The sequence below is a fragment of the Opisthocomus hoazin genome, chromosome 2 (assembly GCF_030867145.1).
Source record: "Opisthocomus hoazin isolate bOpiHoa1 chromosome 2, bOpiHoa1.hap1, whole genome shotgun sequence".
Lineage (NCBI taxonomy): Eukaryota > Metazoa > Chordata > Aves > Opisthocomiformes > Opisthocomidae > Opisthocomus > Opisthocomus hoazin.
The window spans coordinates 25804833-25830314 of NC_134415.1; the positions used below are offsets into that span (position 1 = coordinate 25804833).

Sequence of the window (25482 nt, forward strand, 5' to 3'; positions counted from 1 at the left end):
AAAAATGTATTCATCAGTAGAAGTAAAAATAACAACATTGACAAAACTACAGTTACACCAGAGTCACACCTGAATTAGCAACCAGTCACGGAGCTGCCTCTGCCAGAACAGAGCCAGGAATCGCTATTTCTCCTGACCACTATTAGCCTTGGAATGAAATAGGTAGTAATAAAACTCCTTCTCCCTCTTACTGGAAGAAGCTGCCTCTCCGTCTGAAGCGCACAGCTCTCTGGGACTTTGGGTCAGGCCTCGGAGGGCTTTCCAGTGGAGGAACTCCCAGAGCCTGGTCTAGGGGCAAGCACTGACTGGTCAAGAGCCTCAGTCAAGCCTGGGATCCCCAGCCCCGCATGCGACATGGAGTTCTTCTCCATCCCTTACCCAGTGCTTCCAACTTCCACAACAGCAAACCCTCAGACGGCATGGGCACTGCTGGCTGGCAACAAGGAGAGGCAGGGAGGCTCCAGCTCCTTCTGGGCATGCCTCGACGCTCTAGAGCTGCCCGCGGCAGCTGCTCTCACTGCAGTCCCAGCAGCCAAGCAGGCAAGTCTACTTCACTATCCCAGGCTGACAGCAGTGCCCTTCCATCAGTCACTGCTGGTTCCCCAAGCCAAGAAACTACACTCCAATGCAGTGAAGCCACTTAATGGTCACTGGAAGTTACCAGCAACTGGAGATTAGGATATGCCATATACACACACACATGACTTTCATCAGCCGCTAAACAATGGAGACTTCTTTGCCTCAACAATACCCATTTGCAGTGTTCTTACTGTGGGACTCCTCCCACCTTTACTTGAACATAGCCCCGAAGGAGAATCAAACTCTACTCCTTCCCATTCTTCTAAACATTCAAATTCCATAAGAAGGAAATTGAAGAAATTCATGGTAAGGATAGACATTTCCCTAAAGACAACTTGTCTGCAGGACTTCCCATCACTGGTAAGTAACCTTTCTTGTAGTCCCAAGTGCCTGTCCCTATGCCTTTACAGTGAGGATATGCTGAGGCAGTTCTGTAGAACGTGAACCAGTTACCCAGAGAAAGCGGACAGTCAGACGGTGACATGCCAGCTGTGTATGCAGAGCTGCGGCTGGCAGGCTCCCTCCCGGCTGTTGTCATGCCTTGAGTGCTTGGAATCGTTTCTGCAGAAGGAAAGCCTTGACAGTTAACTGCATCCAGTGTTGTTGCCATGAAGTCTCCAACCTTCTCCCTGCAGGGTCAAGTAGGGCTGTGGGAACTGAACAGCTAATGGTAGAGAAGCGGATGCCTCCCTAAGAAAGTTTCCCTTTAACACCAGTTAAGGTACGGAGCGCACCATTCCATTCCCAGTAAGATGCAGGACTGGCCAGGTAACAGTCCTGGCTCACCAAACGCAGAGCAGATTGCAATACAAAAATACGAAGATCAGAAGACCCATAGAAGCCCCACAAAGACCAACCCACTATTTCTTGCTTTTATCAGTGAGCGCCTCCCTGTCCTGGTCATACACAAAATCATTCAACTGCTGGTTTAGTTTAAAGCCCTGTTCCTCTTTCGCTTCTTAGTAAGCGAAAGTTCCTGTAAACCACTTTCTCTGTACAGTAGATGTCTTACTTTTGAAAAGCTTTCAACATGACTTCCAACAACATCCTCATAACCAATCTGGGGAGACAGACTCGACAGACTGCAAGGTGGACAGAAACCTGGCTGGATTTTCAGGCTCAAAGAGCAGCAATAAACAGTTGGAAACCACCCAATTACAAGCGGCATTCCCCAGAGACTCATATTCAAGCCAAAACTGTTTAATACTGCCATATTTAACTTATATAATCAATCATTTCAACAGTGGAAATAGAACCACTACTTCTTGCCAAAGGCAATTCCTAGAAAGGAGCAGAGGAGAGTAGTCCAGGGCAGAAGGGAGGCAGATTTCATACTCAGTTGATCATAACAGGACTTCACCGTGAAGAGGTTTGAGATGCAACTCCTCTTGTGCCATTTAATCTTCCAGAAAGGAAAACAGCTGGGATTTTTTGCTGAAGGTACTTTCACAGTAAGTTGAGCATCCAGCTTCTCTACACATTCAGGTCATAAAGAAAATGATTACGATGATGGAGCTGCTACACAAAAACCCAAGTCATTTAAATAAGATGCTGGGGCCTTAGAGCTGGTAAGGCTTCACATCAAAATAAAAGGACAGAACAGAAGGTCTGTGCGGCCACACTTGTAATGTCCACTGTCCCAGTAAATGAAGTGAACCATATAATGTAGCAACACCATACAGTGGGCAATGGTCCAGGTTGTTCCCAATGCCACAGTGGGAAGGAGACGCGCATTTGAATTTCTCAGTCACCAGCATGAAAACTAATTTGAGGGACGTGGAAGGAAGCTGTAGGGAACCGGGGGAGAGCTGAAGATGTAAATAGGCTGAGAATCCACGAAAACTTCATCTCTGCCAACAAATTCGCAGTAACATTACAGATGAAGTATTTAGAGAGCTGTGGGGAGCACTGGCTCTCAGCACCAGTCAGAACGCATCAGGTGTTCATCTTGGTTATGAACTTCCACCAGAGCAAGAAAGAGCCTCCTGTGGCAGATGGGGGAGAGTACAAAGTGTTACCCTGAAGTCTGAAGAGAGTAAAAAAACATTACTGATGGGAATTCTCAACCCTCAATCCCTATATTAAATATAATTTACAGTCCTTTAAAAAGACGATTAGACTTTTTGGTAGAGGTCAAGAAAGATTTAGATGACCGAAGCAAATGACACTAATCATATAATCGCCTTACATTTTTAGCCAAGGAATTGCAGATGTTGCACATCCAGGTATTTCTGTTAGCTTGTGATGAACAAGGTGACACACTTGAAGGAACAAGCTCAGCAAAATTCTAAAACCAACGTTTAGAAAGTACTTATTTAATGTCAACACCAGAAGGAATTACTTCAAGGTTTCAGCTTTGTTTTGTTTTCTGTTGTGGCAGTTTCTGGTTTGGGGATTTTGTGGTTTGCTGCTGGTTCTTTTTTTTTCTCCCCTCAAACACAGAAAACATTGTAGATTGTACATGTAATCCACAAATATTAAAGTTATAGCTAATTTATTACAGATATTGTTTCCCTGATACTGAAGCAATGTTATGTATATACACAAATATTTCTACATTAACATAAATACATGCAAACCAAACCAGAAAATAGAAGTCTTGAGAAAAGAATGACTAAACTTGCAAAAAATGATAAATTGTGTACTTCGCAACTATTTGTGGTCACAATTTTACCAACCTATTCAATCTTACAGTCTCCAACTCTGATCCCAGGGAAAAAAATCCTTCTTGCTGACATTATTTTGCTTTGCACAGACAAAATCTGTCAGTATCATTATCTTATTAATATTATGCTTACAGGAAAAGAGTTTTTCAGTGCAGCTACACATTTGAAACTGTGGCACACAGCTTAAGAAGCAGGACTCCCTGCAAAAGAATAGTAATGTCACCAAAAAAGTGTGATTTTCAAGTACCATGCACAGAAAATTGTTGTTATATCAAGCAGCCTAAGTAGGGGAAGACAGAGATGAAGCGTTAATGTTGTTTTTTCCTGTAACTTCTGCATGTCTCTGTAAAAAGTGACAGCAATATATAAACAATCAGAACTATGACATGTAGTAAGAAAGAAGAGCAGTCTGTATGTTTTCAAGAAAGGGAATCAACATTGGCCAAGTTTGTTTATTTCGTATTTCACATCTTCACTCAATACTGTTACTGTATGTTTGAAAAATTGTCCTTGACACCATGAATATACAAAATTTATCTGAAGCATTAAATCTGTAAAAATAGAAACAATTCAGTCAGACCAAGTGTAACTGAAGACACTGCAGACAGTAAAGGGATTGCTTATCTGGGCTACAGACATAGTCAGAAAGTAAGACTTAACTAACAGAACTACCAGTTATTAAGGAAACAGAACTATGTAATTTTAGACTTTACTAATTTGTCAGAAGATAGGAGAGAGAAAGGTAATGGATTTTATTTTAAATCAATAAGCATAATGTCACTTTTTAGAGACACCTTGGCGGTCTAAATTACATACAGCTAGAAAACTCACTGCCTTCAGGCACCCTCATATCAAGTGCAAATCTGCGCAGTTATAGAATATATTTATAAAATATACTATATGCAAACATCTTTACAGAGCTTTAAATCAAGCCAAAAGTAAATATACTTGATGGGACAACAGGAAAAAAAAAAAAAATTGATGAAAAAACGTGGGCATTGTGATCGTGGCCCTTCAAAGCCAGAAGAAACCATTCGGTTTGTCTGCAACAGAAAGGAGATGGGATTTGCACCTTTGAAGTTGACTGTTAACAAAAATGAAGAAAATATCCTCTGTGCTTCTGCAAATCAACATAAAATTAGCATTCATGATATCTTACATATTGTCGTTGTCTTAAAATATCTTCTAAAGCACAATGTCAACCCTTGAATACCAATAACCACATAATTGAAAGTGAAAGGGTTTCCCAGCTAAATCCAAATTACAAACTACATAAATTCTAAGGAGTGCAATGCTCTGGAAAAAGCTTTAAATTAAATTATTTTACTTGTAAAGCTAGTGTTAGTTTTTTTTTTAGTTAAAAACAACTGGAAGCAAGAAAGCTGCAAGTGTACAAATGACAAAATCGTTTTGGATACACCAAGTGAAAGAGTGAATTATTCACCGATGCAGACATAAACATTCATTTGCTACATTATTTGCTTCCTTACTTCATTCCATTGCATGTACAGCTTAAGTATTAAAATGCAGAATAATAAATAAAACGGCTCAGATTACTAGCAAGGGGCAAAACACAATCCGTAATTGTGCTCTATTTAGTTTGTTTCAGCAGTCTTTTTCTCTTGCAGTTTATAAGAAAAATCATCATCAGACTTCCAAAAAGAGTCATTCTTTTTTCTTTTTTTATCAGAAACTCAAGTTCATTTGCCTAGGTTTATAACCCAAGACATTTCTGTGAAGGAAGCACAGTGCAAATTAAATGACTGATAAAATTTGGTTACATAGAAAGAAGTTTACTTGATTAATGTTAACTGGCATCTTTATGAAATACATTGTAAAAGAAAGATTAAATAACAGGACTACTGAGTTTGGTTTTTTCTCCTCAGACTGTTTTTCTCCTAATCCCTCCTTTGAAAAGCTTACTGAGTTACAAAAATCTTAATAAAGTTCCAGTCTTCAGCAGATAACCATTATAAATGCTGCCAATCAATGCCAACTAGTGTTTGATTTGCTTCTTGTGCATGTCCAATTTCCTCTGTGATACTGTGCTGCTGCCAGAGTTTTTGAATCTTTTTAAATCGTTCTTTGCACAGATGTAAGGGATTCCCACGTCTGAAAAGGAGATAATACGTATCAGGAATTATAAAACACTGCAACTAAGCACAAACACTTAGGTGCGGCATAATAAATATTAGATAACCCTTTAAAATATGAAAATATTTAGACAACTATAACATTATCCTCTTGTCAGAACAAATCAACAGATATTTTGATTAGCAGACTGGAGCGCTACCTTGTCTGGTCCCCCACCCTTACTGCTCAACAGTTCCCTCCAGCCTTCGGAGTCTCACGTACAGTCCACCGAAGTTTGAATGTAGGTTTTCATCAATCTTTCCACGCTGAGCCAGCTCATATGCTATGATTTTGACCAGTTTCAGAAGTAGCAAACATTAACAATATCAAGTCTCGAAACTATTCTCCCAGAAAGCAGATAGGAGTTAAGACAAAGAACTACCACACTAAATAAAATAATCTCACAGTATTTTCACTTGGTATTAAATTAAAACGTGTTATACAAATAAATGCACTATATACAGATAAAATTTTCAGCCTTAGTTTCTAGGCACCTTCACAGATGTTAAAAAGATTTAGGTTTTTACGTCTCAAGACAACTGTTTGTAACCTGGGAACGATTTCCCGTTAAATATTTTTAACCTAAAAATACATACTAGCACTAAAATGTCTGAAGCTATTAGATGTAGCACCAATGTCAAAATATAATATTACCTATTTATTTAACATAAAAATGTAACACAGAAAGTGTATTTTATGAAGCAGTTTGTTTTAGAATTCCTGTCTTTAAAAAGATTTATTTTAAAAAATATTTACCTGAGTCCCTGGTCTGTCTCTCCATAGTCATCAAGATAAGGAGGAGGATAAAAACAGCCCTTCGTTTTTCCAGCTAAAAATAGCACCTGACATTCTCGTACCCTAGAGAGAAACACAGAGAAGATTTTAGGTATTGATTTTTAGGTGAATAGTTTCTTATATTTTCATAGACAATGCTTTTCCAGTTCTCATCTACTTTCATTCTGTGTAATCTGCATGTACAGATTTTAAGGTTTTTTTTTTTAAAAAAACCAAACACCTACAGGTCTTATTCTCTTTCTGTTATAATTCCTTGGCAGCAGTTAAGAACAATGTAGTTTCATGTTGTATTATTTGCAGTCTGTGTAAAATACTCGACACAACCACAACAAGAAAATAAAACAACTTCACTTCTCACTAATCCTTGCCAAAGGAAAAATAGACATTATCTAACCTCTTCTTGTACGCAGGAAGACAACTGAAATGAACGTTTATGTTTTCAACAACAGCAGCAACAACAAAATCAAGATATCTACCTTCATTGTTTTGTGATACTTGAGTAGAAATAAACACACGATGAAAACAAATTCACTTTAAAATGAAATTCAAATTTTGTGCAATACCTCATCTTCAAAGAAACAACCTCTGAATCTTACACCAAAGTATAAGGAAGATGAATACACTCTAGTTTTTAGGCAACCCTGTTATTAGCAAACTGCTGCCTTTACAAACCACCCCTACAATCACATTTCTAGAACTATTCATTTCATGTCTACCCACACCATCCAACCTAGCAACAGAAGTAGAGGTGTTCAGTTCCTTACCTAAGGAATATCCCCACTCCAGAACCACAAGTGTATGTGTGTGCAGTACAGGCTCCAACGTCTTCTCCTTCTAATTCAGTTTGACAACAGTAACTCTGAGAACACAGCATGGTCCCACACACAAGGCACAATGTTGGGGCTCTGCTTTTATCACCACCTGATTTTGGACACCTTTTGTAGAGAAAAAAAAAATCCATTGTATGTATTAATTCTAGATCGTAAAAAGATTCAAAAGTACTTCTGAACATTTATACAGTTAACAACTACACAGACTCTTCCAATTTCTATTTCAATGAAAAACACAGCAGTTTGCTGGAAGAGGTGACAACCAACACGTGCCATTAACTTAATGATTCTATAAACAACTTCCTGAAACTTTTAGTTTAGAGGTTTCCTAGTTCATCAGAAGAAGCAGAAGACTTTAGGGTCCTCAATGTAATTGCATACAACTTACGAGAAATTGGATGCTTGGTTAATGAGGCAGCTGTAGTCATCTGGAAGGTCTATTAATTTGTTGGATTCTCTTGCATAGCTAGAATAAAGCAATCAAATCAATCACTCATATTTCAATGAATAACACACAGCAATTTCAAACTCATTCATGTTTTCTGACTCAAATGTAATTATTCACAGATGCTGTTTAGATAAAGTTTTCCTCTTCTCTGCCATTCACAAAATAAAATGGTAGCAAAGGAACCCACATCATCTCTCAACTAGACCACCTTCAGTTTTCTTAGTCATACTTTTTTAGGAATTTGAGAAAACGTACAGGCAGAAAGTCAGAAAAATACACGTCATATGTATACTTTTAGCAAAACCTCATCATGACGTCACTACAGGTTTAACCGAGTATTTGTTCTGCTCCCTTATCAGTTTGCTTTGTACTTTCCCTTTGTCACTAATATTGAACGGAAAATAGTCTGACTCTCAAGTTCAGAGAACTTGCATCCTGAAGAGAATGAAATATTCATGCAACAAAAAGGACCTATTTAATATCAAACATTTATATCTTTAAAAATAACAGTTAAAAGTTAATTTATTTGCAGACATTGCACACTAAATTTTAGTAGTCTTCAACTGAAGGGATAACACAAATTAGACTGTGAAATGTAAACAGAGGTTTGTAACACAAGCAATGTACAAGAACATGCTGGGAGAAAGAATAAAAAAATCACTGTGAAGTTAGACATAATCTTGGGAAGAGCAGTTAAGAATCATCAAGAGGAACACAGAAAAACATCCCAACAATCACAACAGAACAGGAAATCAATTATGCAATCAGAGTACTCTTACTGTATAAGAAACTCTGTTAATAGAATGGTATTTAACTAATGAAGCGACTGATTTTTATTTTTGTGACTTGGCCTTATTGTATGTACAGTGTTGAAAGATTGACTTCATGCATGTAACACAGGAGATTAAAATGCAGGAATAAGTTTTTAATGAAAGCACTGTGAACCTCATATCCATTTATAATTATTTCGATAATTGATAACCACTATTTTTATCCAGCCTTCATAAAGAAAAACACCCCAAATGCCTATCGACATGCACTAAGTATTAAATGTGTTCTGAATCCAAAACAATTGCTTAGCAAGTAGAAATGTATGAAAAGCAAATTTTCCTTCTAGCGCACTCAATGTTGATTTCACTGAAGAATTTGGATTCTCGATAATTTTAAGAGCCCTTCAATGCCTGGTATTTTTAAATAAAGGTTATAAATGTCTTTAAGCAACGGTGTATCTTTTGAGTCAGAAGGTACAAATCTATACAGTAAACATGAGAAGAAATGTTATGGCCTCTGATTACTGCAGATCAGTCTAAATAAAACTGTAATATTTTACTTTACTTTTGAAATCTACTAATTCAATCAATATTTCACTTTTCTTACAAAAATCTCTTCGCCTATCCCCCAATCAAGCAGAAACAATACTATGTTACTATAAACACCCTTTAGAAAAAGTATTTAGAGAAAACTACAACATTAAAGTTTCTCCCCATCTCTGCTTAAATTTTTTTTCATGTTTACCTGATAGCATGCCTCTTGCCTTCCAGGTATCTTTTTACTTCATTGTTACTGCACCAACTACAAGAAAGAAAAAAATTGGCTTTTAACGTCAATGGATGATACATTGCAAAAACAAATAAGCAAAAAATCCACAGTATATTTATTCAATAATCTCTACAACCAAAATGATTTCTTTCAAAACACTTCTTTCACAAATGCTTTTCAAAGTTTATGATTCACTTCCATATATGTACTTCTGGGAGCATAAAAACATGACTTACCTTTCTATTAGTGTGTTCAGAATCTCACTATTTTCTTGAAAAAGGCAGGTGAGGTTGTTTGGCAAGGAAAGATAGCTACATAAGTGTTCAAAATGGTTTGTTCCATTTACTGTAAAAAAAAAGCATAATTTTAATAATTACATTTTTAAAAAATTAGATTATAAATGAAATACAGCTCTAAATATGGGACAGTTATCTTTTGTTTTAAACAGTATTCCCCTACACCCAAAATGTGATACGAAGTACAAAAGTGCTGGTAAAGGCACCAAACAGCTACGTTGGAAAGCTGCCAGTAATGAAAAGCAACTTTCCTCAAACCTCCTCACAATTATGTTTCAAGTCTAGTCATATAAGAACCCTAACAAAGAGTTCAATGGCCTTTACAACTTGATATATCTTTGTTTTAATGCCATCCATTAAATAGCTACTTTGTAATCCCTGGAGTCTGTGACACAAACCCAGAGCAGTGGTCAGTGACAGGCAATACACCACAGCCTCAGAAATACAGAAATTGCAAATGCCTGCAATGCCTAACTCTACTAAAATATGTAAGGCACAACCGCCAGATTGCCATATTCATACCAGTCTATTGGTTTGACTCCCTGGGCCCCTGCTCTCCCAACTTTCAGGGCAAAGAGCACCCAAAGAGCACCAGTACCTCTTTCGTGGCACAGCCTCTTTTGCTCCTGAATAAAGGAGCGAAGAGAATTACAATAAAAGCTGTGCTCACTTCTCTCTCACGCCCAAGTGACTGCTGTTTCACAGCCACCTGTAAAACACCAGAGAAGAGCAATACAGGCCACTTGTGGGTCCTGGGGCTGGGGATTGGGTAGGCAAAGCAAAACACCCAGTGCCACAGCCACCATCAGGACATCCCTTGGTGGTGGGGACCTGCAGGGCCATCCAAGCACCTGGGACTTGCAGATAGTAAAAAAAGCGAAGCAAAGCCTTCCTCTTCCTTTCCCCTACAACCAACTCTCTAAAGGCCCATGGACCTACTGTCTGGAAGTACATCTGCATCGTGTATCTCATGTTTAGGTATCTGTAACAAAGAACTTAAGTTGTCCCACTGGTCCAGACTGTGAGCTTGAGAAACCTTGTTACAGCAAATCAGAGTTCAGGAATAGAGGTTTCTTCTCTTTTGCCCAAATGCTTAAGTACTGCAATTGTTAAGTGAAAAAAAAAAATCTACATTTTATACACCATTTGTCAAGCAGCTACACGTCAAGGAAACATTCTACAAGTACCAAATCACGCAGATACCCATGACAAGAGACAACCGCTCAACACCAAGTATCATACTGAAGGAGTGTCAACCTATACTATCAATATCTTTGGATTTACATTCTATCCCTAAATGCACCATAGATGGAGGACAGTAAACATTGATTATTTGGGGTGCAATGTAACATAGTGTATTTATAGAGAGATATTAACCATTAGCAGATGCTGACTAGAATGAAATCAATGCAAGCAAAAGCAGGTCTCATTTGATGAAAACAGTAATCAATAGGAGATCTGAAATATCCAAAATTTCACATTTTTTAACAGAAAAGCATGAATTTCTGTTTTAAGCAATCTAGAAAGGCATTTGCCTTTCTTAAATTTTTAAAACAGAAACAATTTTTATTTCTTTTTTCATTATGCAGATATGATTCTGCACTGGTAACAAATCCACATTCATTCCATCAGCTTCTTCAGAAAAGAGAGCTGAAACATCATTTATTTTGTCCATAAATGTTTATGTCTTGAAAAGGTGATTTAATACGAAGCAGACACTACCTTGAATTTCTGAGGGTGCTGGGACTCCATTTAAGTAATGGAAAAACAAAGCAGAACATCTCAGGAAAGGCATGATTCCAGCTTTTAAATTCCTCCATAGGTGCCAGCCTGAGGAAATTTCTTTCAAGGCACTTAAGAGAATACAAGAAAAAGTGTTTGCTTTGCTTTAATCATTTCAGTTTGAGAGCTATATTTAGTAAGTCTTCAGTCATATTTCATATTAAGTTACTGACTTCAGTTGAAACAAGCATTATGCAAAGTGATTACTTCAAAGCTAACTCCAAGAAAAACTATGAAACAGAGATTCATAAAAACGTAACCAACTGGGACAGTAAATTACGGAAAACTTTGCGTAGACGTTTCAGATCTAACAAGTATTCTGTACTCAGACACTGCCAATTCCAGATTCTACACATCTACAAACTGACTAAAACAAATTGCTCCAGAGCATAATCATGAACAGATATCTTCACAAGCACAGAGGAATTCATAGGAACAATTACTTGAAAAGTAAATCTAGAAGTAGTAGATAAGAAACAAGATGCCAGAGCTCCCAAGTCAAAAGTCTCATCTTTGACAGCATTAGTATATAGAATTCAGTCAGCAGTGTAGAGTCCAGGAGGAACAATACTTGATAAAATCTTATCAAAAGATCGCACTTTTACCTTCCTGTACACTGGCAAAGAAATTTATACAGTGTAAGCACAGCTACTTCCTCTTCACTGTTAGTGTCTTCCTGATCCATGCCATTCTCTTCTGAAGAAGAAAGAAATAATAAGCAAGTTACTTCATATATGCATGTTTATACAGCAAGAATGTAATTTTTCAAGTTTTGAGAAAAAGGCAAAAACTAAGCGCAACATTCCACTGTGCTATAATATGATGTACTGGAAAAAAGTTTTCTGCTGCACATCTTCTGTAGTAAGTTTGTGCTACTGTCAACTCCAGTGAGGTGCTGGTTTACTTGTTCCGATTGGTCGGGTTTCCTAACATACTTGCTTGGAGTTCTTTGCTTTTAGCATACTACACCTTACCCAGTTCCTCTTGCCAGAAGATACATTGATTCTGTACTTCACTAATTGCAACTTATTCATCATGCGACATCTAAGCCAAGTCTCTGCAATAAACACTCCAAGGCACTGCAACATTAGCTAGAAAGCAAGGATTCATGACTAACTATGCTCTAAGAAACTTCCAGTGTTAAGCAATAAAGACAAAAGACTGAACTTCCATAAGTACAATTTATCAATACTTTCTATGGGCTGAAAGAGAGAGCACTAGCAATTTTATTTTTGCAACTGTGAACTGCAGACATTTACCAAGAATACCTTAGTGCTTTCCAAGTACAGATTTGGGGAATCATTTCACTAAAAGTTGAAAGAAAGAGCAATTACCTGTTGATGAGGTAAGTAAAATTTGTATTATGTGTGCCATAGTGACAAGGTGAAACAGGTGAAGATCTCCAGTGCCAAGACTAACCCCTGAAAAATCCTGACAATGTATGGCAGGGAAAGAAAGCACCAAGCCTACCTATAAAAAAAAAAACAAACAAGAAAGCCGGTATATTTATTTTCTTTTAGAATCTGCCCATTTTCTCTGCTCATGCTGCTTCTATACCCTTTGAAGACAGCATACCTCATAAGGCTAATTGTTGAAGCTAATAAGCAAGCTGTTATTTAAGGGAACAATGATTAACTATCAAGTTTTTTTTGGAAGTCTGGGTTTGTTTTGGGGGTTTTCTTTGCTGCTTTTTTTGTGGTTTGTTGAGGGGGTTTTGGTTTTTTGGTTTGGTTCAACATCCAGAGTATACATTCCACCTCATTTTACCCCTTTTTATTTTTAGATAAGAATACTTGCAACACAAAAAGTATTTAAATGATAAGTAGTGAAAAAATACTAAAAACCTGAACATTTTGAAAACTTTCTAACCCAGTGCAAACAGAAAGTTTCCAAAGACGTTTTGGCATAGTGCCTACTGGATCAAAACACTATTAATATATATTATGGAACACTTACCAATAAATGAAACATGTCAATATCAAGTATGCAAGGAAGATTTCCATTTTTTTCATTAGGCACCAGTGCTGAGTATTTTAAAGAGAAAAATACATGGATTAATTTAGCATTTAGATATTAAAAGCTATTAGTGTACTTCAGTTACAAAATGAGAGCCATCTCCTTGGTTTATATGCTTAAAGTATTTAAAATATAAATGTGTCAGGTCTGGTCAGAAAGGCGTGAAATCAAGAGTTGTTCAACATTACTGAAGAAGACTCTTGCCTACTTGACTATAGTGTATTAAAATGAAACAAACCCAAAGTAACCATAACAAAGTAAGTGGTGCCATTCACTGCTCCCATAATGACTTAATTTCATTGCTTAGGCTTCCAGTGGGAGATAAAATCAGACAGTATCTCAAGCACTGACCCAGAAATAAGCTAATTGTTGTCTGTTGGACAGCTGTTCAAAGAAAACTTTTGCAATTTATTTAACTTTACTAGGTTCACTAAACTTGCCTCACGAATTCAAAATTGCATTGCTGAAGAGTCTCTTAAAATCAGTTTTCTCTTTCAGTAACAAAGAACTAAGTATTGGTCTCTCCATCTCTGTGGTATTCACATTCACAGTAACCACAAAGTATCAAAGCACTACAACTAACAGAAATTCACACACCTAATAAATTGCAAGTAAGGGAGTAAACTCTATCGAAAAGAAAACAGAAACAGAGTGCCTTGAAAATGTTACAATGTATTTAAACCAACAATCAAGAAACAGTTGCAAACCTCTGTACTCCAAGCACTGAAAACTGCTTTACAATAAAAAAGTTAAACCGCAGCTATAAGAATAGTTTTACAATGTAACTATAAGCATTAAGCTGCCAAGTTCAAAAACACTGCTACAATTAAAAATAGCCTCATTATAATAACTTAAAAATACTTCAGTTGAAGACTGCTGCCTTGCTGGCCAGAAAATTAACAGCTGGAGATCTGTGACATTTTCAAGCTATTTCTTTTCGCAAACATTTCACCACCACTCAGATTTCAAATGTTTTTACTTTTGTAAGCATGTAGCCACACAACTCAACCCAAAAGTCTGAAAAACGCTTCTAACAAAAATGTGACCAGAAATAGGGGCTTCCAAAACCAAACTTTTATTTGATAAGTTATCTTTATGGATAAACAGTTCCTAGAACACTGACAGATAAAAGGCTAATAATTTTCCTTATTCCTAGCCTTGAAAAATTAAATAAAATTACAAACTCTTTTCCTTCATAAAAATAAAAGCAGTACAGTTGCTTCTGTCAGCTGGAAGGAAGAAAAGCTTTGAAGAAACATTGATTCAAGTCTTCAAGAAAATCACAAATCATGCAGAACACCGTATACAACAAAGTTCCAAACAGCTAGCAACACTCTTCTGCTTCACATAGAAAATGGCTCCATCACGACTGCTATAACCTGATGTCAATTACTTTCTTCTCCATCAAGCTGCCACCTGTTTACTGAAGTAGGTGGTATCAATTCTACTAGTAATTTCAGTAGAGGAACACATTTGAAAAGTTTCTCTGCTCTATTGACTATAAATATTAAAATTATCCCATTTTAGAATACCCTTTCGGAACAGTCCTCACAAGGGCAATTACTGCATTAGGCTGAACTTCAGGCTTTTCAACTGTATCCACAAATGCTTCAAGCCTGGAACATTTTGGCTGTTCTCTTTAAAAATCTCAACTAACATATGACATTACATAGTAAGTCCTGTCTTATCACAGATTCTTTTCAAAGGCAGAGAAGTTTGCAGATATATTACACATCTCTGAGAATATCCCATTTCCTTTCAATGCTCTATTAACCTTAATTTCTTCCTCTCTAAAGTTCCATGAAGGACCACACTTCCTTCTCCTTTGCTCTATGTACCCTTCTAAAAGCACCAATACAAATACTGGGAAGAATCAACAGAACTCCTTCACAGCAGAATATCAATGCTTCTCTTGAAAGGTATCTTGGAACTGCAGATCAAAAGAAATGTCTTTTTTTCCATGGTATGAGGAAATACTTACAGGTACACATATTCAAATATTAGCTGTTGGACTATTTATTTCATCACATAAAACAATCTTCTTGTAATCAAGACTAACAATCATTCTGTAAGTATCTTTCTTTCTATATCTGTATCTTTGTAAAAAAAACCAGAATGAGCTGGTGAACTTACATGCTAAGAGAGTACAAAAGTGACTCTGTACTGCTGAAAGAGATGAAACTGTCCAGTGAGCTGCCGCAAATCTTGTTAAAGATGTAAGGCAGTCATCCTTTAAAAACAAAGAAAGAGACACTGCCACAGTTAAAAGTTCCTCAGTCTGAAAAGGTCTTTTAACTTACAGCATTCTTTTTAGGCCCCTCCGCTGCAGTTCATGGGAACAGTCTGAGTGTTTAAGTATATGACAAAGGTATTAACGTTTATGCAAATGTACAAGTTCTCTTCAGTAGTTTTGATTTGACCGTTACCATAAGAAACCCTAGCCTTACTAAACTACGCATTTATAGAAAAAAAAAAATTTTCTAGATTTGGTTTTGAAATCAATTAATAATCAGATACTGATGACTAAACAGTAGGATCCAACAAATACAACCATCAAATAACCATAACTTCAAATTCAGATATGCTGCTTTAAAGACACACAATGCCCTCTTCCCACCGATTCAAACAGGAATTGCCACTTGATCCTTACCTGTCGGCAAGGTAAATGACCAAATAATGGTTTGTCTTCATCAGCTAAAATTCGTTCTGGAAAAAAAACAAAACCCCAAAATATTTCAATGCTGTGAATTTAACTACATTCTGAAATTCACATATAAAAGAGTAAAATGAATACATTAGTACCTATGGTCTGTATCGTGTAAGCACAGCTTCCCCAGCACATTATAGGTACACGTGGATCTTCTTCATTTGGATGAACCTTCAAACCTACTTTGTATGTTGCCGTACCAAAAGTTGTCAACATCTCTCTCACACTTTCAGAATAAGGATTCCTGAAACAAAGAAAACAGTCTTACTAATTCATTTTTTCTCCACTGGCAGCACAGTACTTTTAATGATGAGCATTCACCCCATAGCTAAGCACCTGGATTTTTAAAATTTAAGTGAGAACGCCAGTATCTTTCCTTGGATCTGGTGTTCTGTAACCTCTTTTCTGCAACAGATACACTCCCAATTATTCTTTGATTATTTAATTGGAACAAATCTCATTTTTCAGCATTAATAATATCCAGTATTGAAAAAGATAATACAGTTAAGACTAGAAGAACTGTGTGATTGATGGTAAAATCTGTCATCAACTGGGATAGGTGTCTCACATTTTTGTGTGCAATTGCCAGATAAATGTCTGTATCATGTAATGAATTTCATTACTTTCTCCCCAAGTGAAGAATGGGTAGACTCCAATACAAACATATCATAGTAGCTGAAATTCCATATTACCGTACTCTCCATTTCATAGTCTTTCTTGATGTTTTACTTTTAGTGTTGAGCTATAACGATGAGTCCTTCGCTCAGTTACAAGCAATGGGTAAAGAAAGCCTAATCCTGATGTTGCAATTTATACAACAGCAGTGTCTTCTTTGCACACCCATGTATCACATTCATCTCTGAAATTCTACTGCATTATTTACTATTTGTGCATTGGACTTCAACACCATCATAACAATAGGATCAAATTTTCTAATTAAGGTAGAATTCATGTTTTTGCCTTAATCATTGAGACCTTATAACACAGAAGTCGCATTCTATTTTCATGTTACTACTTCATGACGAAGTTTTAATGATTTATTAAGATGTAAATACATACTTCGGTTTGAAATCTGGTCTAAATCCTTCAGGTAATTGCAGTTGATCCATTTTTTCTGAATTACCAGAATTGCCTGTACAAACAAGTAGTAATAAAACACTGATTATTCACCTATCCATAATTTATACATTGTAAAAAGTTGCAAGAGCACATCACCAGAAACTGAAATTCCAAGGTACCCTTGCCATTTTTGCCACCATCTCTGAACTCCACTGTGGCAGACCCATAATACTTTGTCTTTTTCATGACCTGGTGTTGTTTTGTCTGGAAAAAAAGGAAGCTGAGGGGAGACCTTCTCGCACCCTACAACTACCTCAAAGGAGGTTATAACAAGATGGCTGTCAGTCTCAAGTGAAAACTGATAGGATGAGAGGAATGGCCTCAAGTTGTGCAAGCAGAGGTTTAGACTGGGTATCAGGAAAAATTTCTTTATCAAAACAGTTGTCAAGCATCGGAACAGGCTGCCCAGGGAAGTGGTGGAGTCACCATCCCTGGAGGTATTTCAGACGTGTGGATGTGGGTGCTTACGGACATGGTTTAGTGGTGGACTTAGTAGTCTCAGGCTAATCACTGGAATCGATCTTAGGGTCTTTTCCAACCTAAATGATTTTCACATACAAACATAGACATTTCTTCAGACTTACTCGCACAGTCTTCATCCCGAAGTAAATACAGCACTTTTATTTGCTGAGATACTGTTTTGATCCACTGAGTTAGGTTTGGTTGGCCTGAAAAGTCTAACCTGTCCAAAAATACATATAAACAGAATATACACGTTAGTTAAGAACAAACTATATAGAGGATTAATATTTCATAAGTATTGCAAGTTCTTCTATTTCTCAACAGGCTCTTTCTTCAGTTGAAATTCTATCTTCAGTTGTTTTCCTACAGGTCCTACACTTCACTGTCCTTTCATAATTTAAATTCCATACTACACAATAACCAGGAAAGGTCCATAAACCAAAATAAGGAGGCATGCAATCCATCTGAGGTTATCAAAACAGAAGCTAATAAACATTTTGAAAAGGGGTTTTCAGGTTTGGCTTGTTTGGGATGTTGTTTTTTACATTTATTAAGGACATTTATAAAGCAAACAGACCTGTTAAACAAAACTCTTGGTGGAGGAAGCAGAGGAATAACTGTGTTGCTTAAACATTCACAAAGTGGGCAGAGGAATTCACCATTTTCTACATCATAACTTGTGTGTACTCGTAATCTTTGCTGTCTTCGTTGCTCTTTTGCTTGGACAGCATCAAAATACCTTTAGAGAAGAGCAAGATATGAGTGACAAATTATTAAAATATTACTTTAACATATAAATTCATTAATTCTAATGAAGTCCATGTTTTGCCTTTTCCCAGATAGACATAAGAAAATTATCTGAAGGAAAAAGCTCTACCCTCTGACTGACAAAGTATTATTAACCGCAGGCTATCCCCAGGTTTTGGCAGCCAAAATTCCCCAGAGTGCTGAAGTTTACTGGGCTGTCAAAAACCACATTTAAGTTTTAGCTTTAGCAATTTCCATTTCGGAAAAAAAAAGGTGAGGGGGAGCGGTATAGACAATGTCAAAGGATTCAAAAAATAAAATTCTTGAGTTTTACATCAAATTTTAAGGGACATGCCGTGAGTATTATCCATGTGCATATTCCATTACAGGCCACAACAGAGCAGCAACTGGAAAAATTGGTGGCTGATCTCTGAAACCTATATGAAAATGAACCAAATTCACTGCTTTGCTAAACGTAACTGCTATTCCAGAAGCCTCTGGGATGGTTTAGAGCATGCCTGACAATGATCACAAAGTGGTCTGAATACAAGCATCTAAGGATGTTTCCAGGAGTTAATGGCAACCACACAGGACTGTACGTAAGCTACACAAGAAGATGAAGAACACATCTTCAGTGAGCAGCGATAAAGGACCACAAGTGAAACCTGCACTAGGATCACCAAGTGGTTTTAGTCACAGAATCTCTGGGAGCTCCTAAAAGCTCACACAAGGCAAAATTTGAAACCAAGCACTTCAGGAGCCAGTGTTTGTACCTTTGCCAACAATGAGCATGCATAACATGTCCACAGCTGCCCGTGTGTGTTCCACATGACAGATCCGGGTGCATGAATAACGGGTCATACTTTTCTGTATTTAAAATAAAACAAAACCACTTTGAAATAAACACTTATCAAAAGACCTAACTGCTGATAAGATGTTACTGATTTGCATTATTCTTAAACTTTTATTACAAAAGTATAACCCAATTGATGAAGCATAAAACACGTTACTAATTCACAACAACTTAAACTATTTAGGTCATTCACAAGCATGGTGTTGTTTTGAGTGCATGTGTTGTACTTGAACTTCAAACCAAGCTTTTGGAGGGGCTGGGGCCCTAGTAAAAGTCTCCAAGATCTACCTGCAGTTTTGGTGGTTCAGTGCCATTAAACAATGAGTCTAAGAACGTTAATCTTCAGAGTGAGAGTACAAAAGGATTCAGCACAGAAGTCTTCTATATGTTTACATATACAGAATCCAAAAGGAGCCTTTGCAACAACGCCATTGATAAAGTGATCTGTTTCATGAAGTTACCCAAATCCAAGTATTTTTTCACTGTTACCACTAAGAGGCATTTCAGGTTATATAACTGAGAGGAAGGAAATGTGTATCTTGTGCTTTTACAGCAGTACATCAACACCTCCTCTCTCTATAACGTTATGGGTGAAGTTTAACAACAAACACTTCTGATTTTGAAACGTTTTTTAATAGTTGCAAATGATTTGTCATAAATAGCTGTCAGAATGTTTGTATAACACTTTGCGGTGATTCTACATTATCATTTAGAAAACACATTTCTACCTCACTAAAAATACAATTAATTCCTTCACAATTATACGTAAGAAGGTGGTACTACTACTGCCTCAAAAGAAAGCATGTCGTTGTTACGGTGACTCCAACATCCATTAAAGACAACTACGAACACTACTTACCAGGGTCTGGAATAACTTTGTTTCTATTTTTAGACAACACAGTTGATCGCTGAATAAATGCTGCCAAGACCATAGCCCTGCTGTCCACTTTAACTTCTTGCTCCTCCTGACACAATATACACATAACAACCTGTCTGTGCTCAGCTACTTTAGTTTGCTCTGGTCCCAAGGCTGTGAGTTTTGCATCTGAAATTACAGGGCTAGAATATTCAAAGAATACTAGTGAGCAAATTATTTTAAAAACATCACTTACAAATCAGATAATGATTTAAATGTGATTAATGAGCTTTCTAGCTTTATGATAAATGCTCTCTGACCAAAAATAGTCTGGGCATTCATACAATTCCTATCTCCCCAGAAACAGAACACATTTTCTGAAACAATTCATACCCTCCCAACCCCAGTTTAAGACAGAAACTACATCTGCGACCCTAATCACCACCATCCCTTAAGTGCTTGACACAAATTCTGAAAACACTCTCCACTTCCCCCCAAAATCATTAGCACGCTTCATTTCATCTTTCCAGCTAGAAGCAGGTTTTCTTCCAGATCCTCAGACACATAATCAGTTATTTTCAACTTACTATGTTTAATAGCATAGTTTCTTCAGTATTATTAACAATTTACTGGATGATTTTATACAAAAAAAAAATATTTGTCAGTTTATGTTGAGCACTATAAGGATGTGATGAGGGAGAAATAAATATTTATCCCACCATCTTGACAGAAAGGGGGAGAAAAGTATTTCATTTACTGCTGCTTTTTTGATCTCAAGAACTTACAAATAGTTTTCCATCAAGACTAAGAAAACCCACTTTTTAAAGCAGTAGCAACAGGACAATCTGATGTACAAGTTAAAAGAAAAAAATTTAAATGAGATTCCTTTACCTATTTTCGTGTACTCTGGAGGTTGAACTATCTAGCTCCGCCAAAGTCTGCTGAAAGAGTTCTTTGTTTTCATTAATGAAGTGCCGTTGCATCTCAGACATCTGGGCCATGATCTTTTCCCTGCGCAGTCTGGCAATCTCAGCTTTTCGTTTCCTTTCAGCTTTGTCTTTATCACGTGAACTCTGAAATTGTATTGTTCACTCAGTCATTTTTAATATCTTACCACAACAAGACAATTTACTTTAGCTACTGCTATGTGTAACTTGTACTAAGCTGCAAACAATGAAAATCTCATAAAAAGACAAAAGAAAAGTCTACCAAAAAGTTATTCTGTGCCCTCTTTTCTTTAGCTCATGCTCAGTGCCAGGTAGATCCAGGAGTGTACCTCTCCCCCTCAACCTTTAACTGTATTTTCTATTTCTTTTCCCTTTGAGCATTCATAAGACAAAAAGGTAAGTGACAGGTCTCTAGTGCTACTCTTCCTTCATGTTAGCTGTATTCCTAAATGCACTACAGTAGTCCAAGGTCTTTGTGTACTATCTAGAATGTCATATCAAGCTAAACAAATCAGCAGATCTTATCTGCAATGATCTGCATGGTAAAAATGCATAGATACCATTTCTCTCAACAACCTTCTAAGGAGCCTGAAATTATGAGAGGAGCAGAATCGTTAAATGCTGTGATCAGTACTACAGATGGTTCTAAGCAGTAAACTTGCAAAAGACTTGGAGACTACAATATATAAAGCAAAGAAAAACAGTCCAGGGACTATCCCAACAGGTCTTTCAAACAAATGGGTTTGATCTATAAGCTGTGAGACAGAATTTCAGAAAACACTGATGTTTCCCATCTTTGATTTAGACCTGCAATTAGGAATATAGTCCTTTAGTCACAACCCAGACCTGTTCCAGATCAACTAACTGTTACAATTTGCTTTTACCTCCTCCATAATATTTCCTTCTGTCTCAGCCACAGGACTTGTAGAAGAACTTTCTCTTAGTTTCTTAATAGTATTAAAAGTCTGTAAGAAAATAAAAACAACACAATATATTTGTGACATGTGAATATAACTGTGTATACTATAATGCTGGCCAGATAATGTGCAGTGTTGGACTCCAGAAGAGGAAAAAAGTAGGTACAGCAAATCAACACAGGAAATACGGAAATAATCACAATACAATTAGGAAAGTTTCAAAAATTTTCCTTCCATGATTTTCAGCAGTTATAAAAAACAGATTTACCTTCAGTATCCATCTGATCATGTCCTTGTGCACTTCCAGATGAGGCGCATTTTGCAGTGTTTCTAGCATAGCTAGTATGCTAGGGGAATTATTGGGTGCATCTCCTGGTTCTGAGAAAAAAATCATTACGACAATTGATTATACTGTTACCTGACAAACTAATCGTTCGCTACCATTAAAAACAACAAAACTCAACACTTCTATACGTTCAGCATCTGAAGAATTCCTTCAACAAATAAGCAAAATACATAACTTTAATTCCCCTCTCAAACATTTTCATTAATACCCTCTAAATCCTGAAAAGTTAAGAGGAAGGAGTCTTAAAAGTCTTCCTCATTGACTGTATTTTCTTACAAGACAAATGCACTGTACATGCTCCCTGGCTGTTTTCATCTTGCAAGCTGACATGTAGAACTTCCAATATTTTATTTCACACCTCTTTTAAACAGAAGAGTCTTAGCAATTTTCATGTCTTCACAAAACTAGAGGCACTAGTCAGAACATGCAAAGGAGAGTCAAGATTAAAAGACCATTTAAGAACACAGCTGTACTTTTTCCAAATGTAGCATCTGATCATGTACAGCAACATTTGCTGAGACACTGCTTAAAGATATTAAGAATCAGACTTACTGGCAAATTATCCTACTTTTGGATTGCTCCTCTAAAAAAAGCCTTTAGTATTGCCACTATCATAGAATCTACACATATGTAAAGCACATACGTATAGTCAACTTGGTAAATTTTGATGGATAAAAAAATCTACTATTCTAATAAATAATCTTTCAGAACATGTTTTTCAGAACAATATTTTTCATAAAATATGAGATATTGGCATTTTCAGTCATTTAAAATTTGCTACACATTTGAAAAGAAAGGCATACTTGATATTTTCTGAGTGAAGGTAAATGTTACAACACTCTCTTCACTGAGATTCTCCAAATGTTGTTTTTCTTCTTGTAATGCCATTCCAAGTAAATGCAAAACCTACACAAAAAATATCAATTTTAGTTCTTTTTTTAAACAATTCATACAATCTCTTTATGTAGTTTGCATAATTGATTAAGAGACAAGGAAGTCATACAATAAAATTATAGAATAATATATTTGAAGATATTTCTATATACTTAATTCCAAAGCTACATTACACAGGAGTAACAGCGTTTGCTTACAAATTCTTGAAATTTTACCAGAAAAACACATTACACCACTTCTATCTTTCTGTTTTCTGTCCTGTCTACTGAGTGAGAAATCAGTGTTTCTTAGCCTAGCAACTGCATGTTATTATTGCAAGTCTCTGGACAGAGGTACAATGCACACTTTAAATCCTTTTTACATACAAAATTTACCAACAAGAAGTTAAAATTATTAAACTTAATTTATTCTAACACTCTAGAAACACATTTTAAAATTATGTTAACTTTTGGGTCAGTAAAAAGGTGTAATCTTGAACTTAATGACTGAAGTTACCTTATTTGGCACTAAAATAGTCTGAATGGCATTTTAAAGCTGAAATGCTTAAATCTTGGTGGTGAACTCATACTGAATCATCCATTTCTGCCACCATGTACAAATTGGCAGGATGCTCTAGACAAGAACTGTTACTGAACGCTTGGAATTAACACTGAAACCCATGTAAGGATAGGATAATCAGCAGAAAATCTGTAGCAGAACTGGAATGAAACAGTCTAAGATAACCAAAGTATCTACAGAAAGTGGTAAAACCTGATCTGAGTCTTCAAGGGTTTTTTTAATTAGTAACAGTAAATTTTTCCTCAGTTCATCACCTCTATCTGACAAGGTCTCATGAGACACAGACCACCTCCTCCAGATGCTTCACATCAACCTTTGCATGGTGCTTCAAGATAAGAGTGGTTAACTCGGGAAAGACACAGTCCAACAGCATGGCACCAGTGAACACAAAGCACTACTTGTAAGTGACAGGTCCCTAATGAACTGCACATTTTGGAGAACAATGCAGAAGTACTCAAATGGCTGAGCATGTTTCAGTTCAGTTTCAAAAAAATAAAAATAAAATCTTGTTCTATTCAAACAGTTATTCCAAAGCCTAGCATTCTCACATCACCTAAATGTAACTACACTTGTCAGTTTTTGTTGTGATTTATAATACTGGTATGTTGTTTCATTTTCATCTTTTTTCGTGTTATGCAGAATTGCTTACATTAATTTAAACTTAGCTGTAAAAATAATATACACTCAGTAAGACTGAATATAAAAAAATTAATACTGAGTTTCAGAGTTGGGTTTTTATTTCAAAATGTTAATTAAAAATCCATCAATATTTTTGAAGTTTTGGTTTGGACACTAAACCAACAACCCTGACCAATCTGAACAGCCCTACGACAGCAGCTCACCACTTACCTCTGCAAATCCCAGAAAATGGCTATCATGGACAACAAAACCTACAGTAACCCTCCAGGTTTCTAAACATCATTATAAATAGTGAGGAACAAACAGCTCAGCTGAGTTTCCAAAAACTGATATGCTTTCAAGTTAGAAAATTCTTCTCTGTACTTCTGTGGTTTTTTCTAAAGTGATTTAGCCTAAATTGAAAATCAGCAAAAGAATGTCAAGAAAAAGTCAACGCGCTTTACTTAACCTATTTGTCTCAGTTGTTGCATATTATCTACCACAGTAAACACTATTTCAACTTACTTCCTTCCCTCTCATGCGCATCCCATTATAAATTTACCTCCGTCTTCCATTTACTTTTAAAAAAAAACTGTATAGGAGGCAGAAGGTTTTCCCTAGTCTTGTACACCAGAAAGCACCATTTATTTCTCATTCGGGGTATTCTGGATATGCTAGATACCAAGTAAACAACCCAAATCTACAAACCCATGTTAAAATGCTAGAATACATATTCCTTCCCTTAGCATAAGCACAATTTTAAATAAGGACACATACCCTTTGCAGCATGGACTCTGACCAGGCATATCCATTGTGTTCTACTGCCCACTGCAGTATAGTTCCCATAATGCAGAGCATGACATCAGATTGCAGAATATTAACCAGACTTGCAAAAAGCGGGCAGAAAGGAGGAAGAGCTGGTGGTGGAAGTGCTGAAAGGGAAATTTGTATATGACATTTCAGAATCTCTAAAATTTGCAACACTCACAAAATGTCTGACTTTCAAACAGCTTAACCCAAAATAGCGTACAGCTGCTTGATAAACAGTATTACAGACAACACGTTATAACATTCAGCCTGGCTTGCATGTAACAGAAAAGCCGAAGGAATAAGCCATTCAGAAAGCTGGTTCCATGACGGATCAGATTCCTGTCTATAACGAGGGAGCTGTAAGGGAAACTGCTGTATCTTCACCAGTTTCTGGCTAGCCCAAGAAGAGGATGTTAACCTAAGTGTCAGGGCAATACACAGTTTGAGGTGCTTCCCTCTTCTCCCATCTTCTCTCAAAAAGAAATACCTGTATCTTCTCTGTTCTGTTTTTTCAGCTTTCTTTGTGCTTCCTCTGCCTGAAATTGAAGAGTGATACCAATATTA

The 25482-nt window shown here is 36.7% G+C and overlaps 1 protein-coding gene across 6 annotated transcripts in view; it reads right to left on the reverse strand.

Annotated features, from left to right (window-relative positions):
- Window positions 1-1763: 1763 nt before the first annotated feature.
- The window catches only part of UBR2 (ubiquitin protein ligase E3 component n-recognin 2), a 62636-nt gene continuing 38917 nt past the window's right edge, over window positions 1764-25482 (reverse strand). For 3 of the 6 annotated variants that reach the window (XM_075412918.1, XM_075412916.1, XM_075412917.1), the window contains 24 exons: window positions 25406-25454; window positions 24886-25040; window positions 22842-22944; window positions 21961-22070; window positions 21660-21740; window positions 20720-20901; window positions 19832-20031; window positions 18893-18986; window positions 17950-18111; window positions 17495-17592; window positions 16851-16923; window positions 15887-16035; window positions 15735-15790; window positions 15218-15314; window positions 13025-13092; window positions 12403-12538; window positions 11674-11764; window positions 11009-11139; window positions 9227-9335; window positions 8967-9023; window positions 7392-7469; window positions 6938-7108; window positions 6135-6236; window positions 1764-5357 (listed from right to left, as the gene is read on the reverse strand). In XM_075412918.1, coding sequence (XP_075269033.1) covers window positions 5216-5357; window positions 6135-6236; window positions 6938-7108; window positions 7392-7469; window positions 8967-9023; window positions 9227-9335; window positions 11009-11139; window positions 11674-11764; window positions 12403-12538; window positions 13025-13092; window positions 15218-15314; window positions 15735-15790; window positions 15887-16035; window positions 16851-16923; window positions 17495-17592; window positions 17950-18111; window positions 18893-18986; window positions 19832-20031; window positions 20720-20901; window positions 21660-21740; window positions 21961-22070; window positions 22842-22944; window positions 24886-25040; window positions 25406-25454 — 2694 coding nt within the window. In that variant the 3' untranslated portion in view covers window positions 1764-5215. The remainder of the gene's footprint in view (window positions 5358-6134; window positions 6237-6937; window positions 7109-7391; window positions 7470-8966; window positions 9024-9226; window positions 9336-11008; window positions 11140-11673; window positions 11765-12402; window positions 12539-13024; window positions 13093-15217; window positions 15315-15734; window positions 15791-15886; window positions 16036-16850; window positions 16924-17494; window positions 17593-17949; window positions 18112-18892; window positions 18987-19831; window positions 20032-20719; window positions 20902-21659; window positions 21741-21960; window positions 22071-22841; window positions 22945-24885; window positions 25041-25405; window positions 25455-25482) is intronic. The other 3 variants (XR_012763081.1, XR_012763080.1, XR_012763079.1) reach the window with 3 other exon arrangements.